Raw genomic sequence first — 8,417 nt, 5'->3', positions numbered from 1 at the left:
GTGAAAAATATTTTAAATATTTTTGGATATCTCTCTAGAGTAGTTAGAGAGAATGAGAGAAAAAAAAATTATGTTTGTATGAGATAATATATAGAAATAGTTATGTTTGAGTGAAAATAACACAAGCGTATCGTAATTGATATCACATGATAAAAATTTTAATTTTATCAATAAATATAATGATAATATTTTATTTGTGTATATATATTTATTAATATTTTACTTTATTTCAAAATATATCGATTATAACATTTTCCTATAGGATTCCAAAATACTAAAGATATTTTCCAATACATCTATACTCAAATCTTACTTTCAGTTTCAACATCAGGTAACTCCTCTGTGTACACCTTTTGGAACTATGACAAGTTCTCGGGTTCCAGTGTCAGCATCAGTGTAATCCCACCATCTGCGCTGCGCAAGATGTACAAGGCTCCTTTGTGTATACCTTTCTAAGATGACTATACTGTGATGATGTCGTTCGTACGGAGGGGGCGACGAGCGACTGCCCGCTACATGTGTACTACGCGCCACATCGGATTTGAAGTTCCACATCTGCATCGTCATGTCTGCTTGCCTGGGTCCACGTGGGCGATACCAAATTATGCACTACCGGTGTGGAACTAATGGTAATGTGGTATTTGATTGTCTAAGTGTCACATTTCTTTTATCATAGCATAAATTTTTTTAAATTCTTTCTTTACTCAGATGGGTAAAAGAATCTCCATGAGAAATATCAAATAGGGAGGTGTCTTATAGTAGGATAGTCATTTTGTTTCTTTAGTTCCTATCTAACTTTGAAACTTAATTTTTGTCATTATTCTTTATAGGATATGTTAGTTTGTTGTGGTTGATCTAAGTTATATATCTAAGGCAGTAAGCTTCATTTACAGTGTTAAAAACGAAGGGTGATATTATTTGTTTCGGGTACCCAAATGATTACGAGAAGAAAAAAAATCATACGATTGATAAGACAATGAGATAATGATCTTTCTAGAATCAAATAGCATTATTGATTCAGTTTTAACAACATAAAATATATTGATGGATTTTTTAAAATTAGATATTGGACCATTTACTGATTCAAATTGTGTAGAGTGAAATCTTTAAGCCAATAGCTTGGTTTCTACGATAGGAAAATACTCGCTAACGAGAAGGTTCCTAACATTAGTTCCCTGCAGTGCAGTCAACAGAGACAGCAAGTTATTTAAATGTTATATTAATTTTTAACGTATTTTTTTAATATTAATCTATGAGTTTTTTCAGAAATTATTGCAAAAAGTAATGATGCAAATACTTAATTGAGTACGAGAATACAGAAGAAACAAACAAAGATAGAAAGTCGAGTTCTTAACGGGATATGTGAAGACTGCCGACGCTCTCCACACGATAATGTAAGTCTGGTTTATGCACCAGCTTGCTTCAAACAGTCCAATTCCTGGATGAACACCTTCTTGAACCGCGGCATGTTCTCGGCTTCCAGCGTCATTATCAACGTGATCCCCCCATCGCCTTCTGGACTGCGCAATATGTACAGCATTCCCTTGAGGTTCACAAACGCGCGCGCCATGAACGCCGGTTTCCCCCACCCAAAGTCCGCCTCGTACACCGGCAGCCGCAGCCAGCTGGTGACCCAGACGTCGTTCTGTGATTCCTGCCATGAACCCAAATCTATGTCCCTGATATCCTTCATCAACTCCAGCAAGTCGATGATAGACCGGATGTACTCGTCGTCCACGCGGACAACTGCGTCGTGCATTTGTTCGACGGTCCGCTGCAGGGGACTGGATACGATCTCCCCGGTTGCTACGGCCACAGACGTCCGGACGATGGCATTGCCGAAATAGCCAGGGGGAAGCGACGGCTTCAGGCGGCTACGCACGTCAACGGGCAAGTATAGCCGGGTCTCCTGATCTGCTTCCAGTTGGCGCGCCTTACATGCGCACCGCCACACGTACGCCGTGACTGCTTCGAAGGTGGAAATGCGTCGCCCGCTGCCTAATTCTATGCTGGTCTTGAGGGAAGTGAGCTGGTCTTTGGATAACTTGAGCTTGGCAGCCATGGTGGTGGAGAGCTGACGCCTTGGGTTGCAGCACTGGTACTCAAAGTGCTCGAAGGGGACGGTCGGAGGGGACCTAGCGCGGAGGAGGGTGCGGTCATGGGATACCACCACGGTGCCCTCAGCTCCTCGGGCTATGTCGGACCATGTGTTGATGAAATGGAGCGCGCTGACGCCATCCACGACGCCGTGGTGCGCGGCGATGCCCAAGCACACCCCACCGCACTCGAAGAAACTCACCTACACATATGCATGCACACTCCAGTAGTGTAGGAATGAAGACCAATATGCAGTGGAAACAACTGACCTGAAGCATGATGCACATGTGATCATTCCAATCGGACGAGGGCACGAAAAGCCGCCTCATTTCTTCCGACGGCGTGAAGTCGTTGAGGACATCCAAGGTGCAGGTCGATCGAGCCACCACGAAGAGGACTCCCTCGCCGGTGCACTGGATCTCAAGCCGGCCGTCTTCACCGACGGCGACCCGGCCCGCCAAGGGGTAGAAATGGAGCAGGGCCTTGGCCAAGGCCGCTTTCAGGATCTCCACAGAGAAGAAGTTGGGGTCACCGTTGTGTCGAAAGAGGGTGATGGTTGGCGTGTGACTACTCGGGGCGAGTAACAAATCCAGATTAGAGAGCCAGATACTGTGCTTCCGGGTGTCTTCGCTGGGAACGACAAAGCTCGACTCCACTATCTCTACCTCCATTATTCTTTCTCACTCTCTTCACTTACTCCCTTTGAATAGTCTTTGCACTTGCCTGCTCACAGACGATGCAAGGCACTCCAATCTATACAGCCTTTCTCGTTCACTACTTTTCCGGACACCAATTTATTGCCTTCCTCGTACTGCTTCACCAACCTATGAACAGCTATCACATGGGCCAGCAGCAAACGAATCTTCTGATCAAATCTATGGTAAAGACCATAGATTTATACGACAGTGTCTTCTTCTATTCGTTTTATTTAGGGATTTTTTTTAAAAATAAAAAAAAAAACTCATGAATCAAATCTAATTAAATTTATTATTATGTTTTTTTTAATAGATTCTATGATCGAGAGTACTTCCAACATAACTTAGTTCAATTTTATGCATAACTGAGTAACTTTTCTTTTTAATAATAATTAAACTAACTAAAACTTTCCCCAAAAAAACTAGAATATAATTTTAAATTGATTAATACTATCTTTTACCTTCTGAGAATTCATGATAATTAACTATCAAATTATTAATTTTTTCGAACCGAATGTAACTTCAAACTTTTTACTAAACAAGCTCAAAGTTCCACATAATCACAAGGATATGATTCCTAAGTTTATTACTATTTTTTTAATAAAAAAAACTTATAATAAATATTTTGTGAAAAAGAATTTGAAGAGCGTCATATGATGATAAAAATCCAATGATAATAAGGACATTCGATAAAATGACAATGGCATCTGTCAGATGACTAACTAAAACCAGTGGCCCTTCTTTTTACTATGTGGTCAAAAATCGATGCATTATTATTCTCATTTGTAATAAAAGAAATCGATTGCAGGACACTGATCACGCTTTTGTCTTTCACTCTGCAGAAGGATACGTGATTGGCGTTTATGTATTATCGTATGTTTTACTGGGAAATATGATTTCACAGCTCGATCTTGTTTCAAAATCACTGCACTGCAGGAGCTCGAATTGCCTCTTCCCGAAACCACACGCTCGCCGACACACCTAATTTTTATCGCTACAGTCCCCCACCACTTCAATGTGATGGGTGACATTACGATAACGTAGCCTGTCACATAGACATAACATGTTATATTCTTAATTGGACGCACCCACCGTATGTGAATTGTTGGAAAAATATGAGAAAGAAGAGGATAGAAATACTATGGAAACAAATAACAAACACAAGATCAAGAATACTTTAGGAAAGATATTTAGGCTTGAAACGTATATAAATACTTTTCTAAAAACAATATTTGCACCCTCTTCTCAATAAGATTGCTATGGGTTTGATGCAAATAGTTTTACTAGATATTATAAGCCTTTAGAATATCTGTATTGAGCAAACAATAAAGAATTTTCAAAGAAGAATTAGAGAATATCTAATTCAATCACTTGGAGAGTAAAGAAAAAGAATATGAAAAAGATGTCTTAATAATTTACCCTCAAATATTTATTTATAGATATTTTCTCAAAAGACACCATCTTTCAAAAATAACTACTAAAATAACTATAAAAGAAAACACCTTTTCAAATAAATCTTTTGAAAAGAAATTTTTTTTCTTTTTAATTTTAACAATTTATAACAATCCCCCACTTGTTCAAATTTAAAATTTTCTTCAAGTGATTAAATAGTATTTATAAATAAAGTAATATATCTTTCGATTTGAATATTACCTTAATGTAAGCATCATAAAGTGAAGTCGAAATCCCAAATAGCATAAAAGCTTTGAATTTGTTATTCCTAATGACAACACCGGTGATACCACACACATAAATACAATATCCTTGTATTCCTCATAAAATCTTGCTCGGCCCTAATATGGCCTTGGGCTCATCCAAGTTCATGAACTTTTATGAGAGAAAACTCCAACTCTCAATCGAAGTGGCACCACTTCTAAGTTCATATAGGTAAAGTTCTTTTAGTATCTTTGTCACTCTTTGAGATACTTGTCCTAACTTGACTGAACTTCATTAAGAGTATAATTAACTCAACCCTCATTTGGTGACAACCAGCACTTTAACATCTTTAGATGAGACTCGTAAAATATTTCAAAGTGCTGAACCACTCCATATGTCAATGACTTGTTCTTACCCTTTGAACTCTTCATTACTCATTTCATAATGTTGAGTAGGGTTGCTATCATTGGTGGATCTTTTATTCAAAGAGTTTTAGCCCCATCAATTTTGATGTTGATCTTACAACTTCTCTTGTAAGAGGTTTGGTGAATAGATCATCTTCCACTTGTAAAACAAGAGGAATTGTTTTTGCTTTTCGTACACGAGTGCTTCTCCTTAATTTATAAGATTGCTCTCCAACCTCTTGTGAACTTGATTGATATACAATCAAAGGAATATTAGGTTGCTCACTAACCTTTTAAAATGTCTCCGCTAGTGACTCTTCACTAATTGGAGGATGAATATTATTACTTGAAGTCAATAAATGTTCAAAGAACTCCACATCTCAAGATTCTATTATGATATTAGACTCCAAATTAAGAAGTCTATATCCTTTGCTATTTGAGGCATAGCCTATAAATACACATTTGATTCCTCTAGGTCCTAATTTTGTCCTTTGAGGATCATTATTCTTACAATATGCAAGACACCCCCACACTTTAAAATAACCAATGTTATATTGTCTTCATTTCCATAACTCATATGGAGAGATCTTATTTTTTTTAGAGGGAATTCTATTTAAGATATGACATACAGCCAATAAAGCTTCTTCCCACAAATTATAAGATAATTTAGCATGCAACAACATAGTATTAATCATCTCTAAATAAGTTCTATTTTTTCTTTCTGCTAATCCATTTTGCTTAGGTGTTCATTATGCCATGTTGTTCACAAAACAAGTTAAATTTATTATGAAAGTATTCTCCTCCTCTATCACTTCTTAAAGATTTAATTTTCTTCCTTAATTGATTTTCAACTTCTGCTTTATATGCCTTAAAAACATTAAAAGCATCATTTTTATGTTTCACTAAGTACACATATGTGTGTTAAGAATTAAACGAAGATAGAAAGATAGAAATTATAGAAGAAACTATGAAATGTATAAGATGTAATTGCCTAGTTCATTTTGATAGTGAGCTCTTGATAGTTATTTATACACACTCAGAGGGAGGTTATATATATTCAACATGGAGGAATTTTCTCAACTACTTAGAGATTTCCTCAACTGCCTTGAGGAAATCTTATCTGCTTATCATCCCCCCACAAGATTGAGCTTCCATCAAGGATGCTGATCTTAGACCGATGAGATGAAAAAAGTTTACGGGCGAGAGGCTTTGTGAGTGAGCCTGCTAGTTGATCAGCTGTATGTACATGAGAAACACGGAGTTGATATTTGACAACTTGATCTCGCATGAAGTGGAAGTCGATGACAATGTGTTTCATACGAGAATTGAACACTGGATTAGCACATAAGTAGGTAGCTCCAATATTATCATAATATATTATAAGAATAACTATGGAGTTAACATTGAGTTCCTTAAGCAGATTTGTGACCCAATTGAGTTCAGCGGCGGTGGCGATGGCATGGTATTCAGCTTCAGTTGTAGATCGTGCAATTGTCTTTTGTTTTTTAGAACTCCAACTGATTGGAGTAGCTCCAAGGAAGACAATGTATCCTGACGTAGATGTTCTATCATCAAAGCTCTCTGCCCAATCAGCATCAGCAAAGGCATGGAGATGGAGTGAAGTATTTTTGCGAAGAAAAATGCCATGATTAAGAGTCCCTTTAAGATACCGTAAAATTCATTTGACCGCAGACCAATGCATAGTAGATGGTCGATGCATGAATTGCGATAATTTATTGACGGCAAATGAAATATCTGGACGGGTGAGAGCCAAGTACTGTAAGGAGCCAAGGACTTATCGATATTGAGTCAAATTTGTAGCATGACTTCCATCACATAATTTAAGTGATTCACTGGTAGAGAGAGGAGTTGTAACCTCTTTCGCATACTGCATGTTTGTCTTTGATAATAAATCTTGAATATACTTTCTTTGTGATAGGAAGAGACCTGAAGATGTAAATGTTGCCTCCACTCCTAGAAAGTAGCTTAAAGTTCTGAGATCTTTGAGGGAGAATCGATCGGCCAAGTGCTTTAGAAATGCTTGAGTCTTCAAAGGAATATTTCTTGTGACAATAATATTATCCACATATACTAAAATATATATTATGCTTCCATTGTGCTAGCAAATGAATAACGAGGTATCAGACTTGGAATTGATGAAGCCAATTGAGGTAAAAAACGAGCCAAACTCGTTATACCAAGCCCTTGGAGCTTGACGAAGTCCATAAATAGCTTTATGAAGTTTACAGGCATGCCTCGGATATTGAGGATGAATGAAACCAGGAGGTTGTTGCATAAAAACATCTTCAATAAGTGTCCCCTGTAAAAAGGCATTGTTAACATCCAATTGTCATATGTGCCAGCCCTTTGAGATGACCAAACTCAGGATAAGATGGATTGTTGTGGGTTTAACAACGGGACTAAATGTCTTTGTGAAGTCGACACCAGGTCGTTGATGAAACCCTTTGGCGACTATATGTGCTTTATATCTGGCAACGGATTCGTCTGGGTTCCACTTAATTCAAAAGACCCATTTACACCCGATGATATTTTATGTGTGATAAAAGGGTATTAAGTCCATCTAGAGTTATGGAGGAGAGCATCATATTCATCACACATGGCTTTACGCCAATGAGAAGATTTTTGAGTTTGAGTGATTGTAGTGGGTTCACTAGCCTCAATGGAGGAACTTGTTATAGCATGTAAGTTAAGGACTTGACGTGGTTTGAAAATATCACTTTTGGAGTGTGTTGTCATTGGATGTCTAGGGGGGATAGAAGTGGTAGATTGTGTTGGTGGTATAGCCGAGGGCGAGTCACTATCATGGACCGGAGCAACCGTAGGCATGACAATGTCACTAGGTCTAGGAGAAAGTAAAGCCAGTGGCAATGTTGTCAAGGGTATTACTTCATTAATAGGGAAAACTTATGAGGAAGGGAATGGAGAAAAAGAGGGAGTGAGAAGCTATTGAACTAGAGTAATAGTAGTATGTGGATTTTGAGGGTAAGGACTAGATAGTGTCATTGGAGGTTCGTGTGATGAGATCGGAGGGATATTCCAGTGATACATGTTTATCGGAGTAGCTTGCATGGTAGGATTATTTTGAAAAGGAAAGACAGACTCCTTAAAAATAACATGACGTAATATAAAGATTTTTTTAGTTTGGGGTTCATAGCATCGAAAAGCATTATGTTCAAGAGAGTAGCCTATAAAAGTGCAAGGCTTAGATCGTGGTGTTAGCTTATGTGACGCATAGGGACAAAGCCATGGATAACATAAGTAGCCAAAAACTTTGAGTTTATGAAGGTTTGGAAGCTTCTAGAATAATTTTTCAAATGGTGACTAGTATTGTAAGACTGAAGTGAGCATACGATTAATGAGATAAACTGTAGTTTGAAAAACTACTGACCAAAAAGGTGGCGGCATGGATGCTTGATGTAGAAGGGAGAGACCAGTTTCAACGATATGCCGATGTTTGCGTTCGGTAGAGCCAACTAATTGGGGAGTATATGGGGGTGACTTGAGATGTATACCACAAGCAGAGAGATAGGATGTGAGGGCTTGA

At 38.1% G+C, this 8,417-nt stretch overlaps 1 protein-coding gene across 1 annotated transcript; it reads right to left on the bottom strand.

The window, feature by feature from the left end:
- Nucleotides 1-1,277: 1,277 nt before the first annotated feature.
- Nucleotides 1,278-2,823, bottom strand: LOC103991972 (putrescine hydroxycinnamoyltransferase 1-like). Its single transcript, XM_018828992.2, has 2 exons — nucleotides 2,367-2,823; nucleotides 1,278-2,299 (listed from the first exon to the last, which is right to left on the bottom strand). Exons 1-2 carry the CDS (start codon nucleotides 2,766-2,768, stop codon nucleotides 1,406-1,408), a joined length of 1,296 nt encoding a protein of 431 aa, XP_018684537.2. The 5' UTR covers nucleotides 2,769-2,823; the 3' UTR covers nucleotides 1,278-1,405.
- Nucleotides 2,824-8,417: the final 5,594 nt, after the last annotated feature.

The sequence above is a fragment of the Musa acuminata genome, chromosome BXJ1-7 (genome assembly GCF_036884655.1).
Source record: "Musa acuminata AAA Group cultivar baxijiao chromosome BXJ1-7, Cavendish_Baxijiao_AAA, whole genome shotgun sequence".
NCBI classification, from domain to species: Eukaryota; Viridiplantae; Streptophyta; class Magnoliopsida; order Zingiberales; family Musaceae; genus Musa; species Musa acuminata.
Note: the sequence above shows the minus strand (reverse complement) of the source record. Positions and strands in the feature narration are given on the sequence as shown.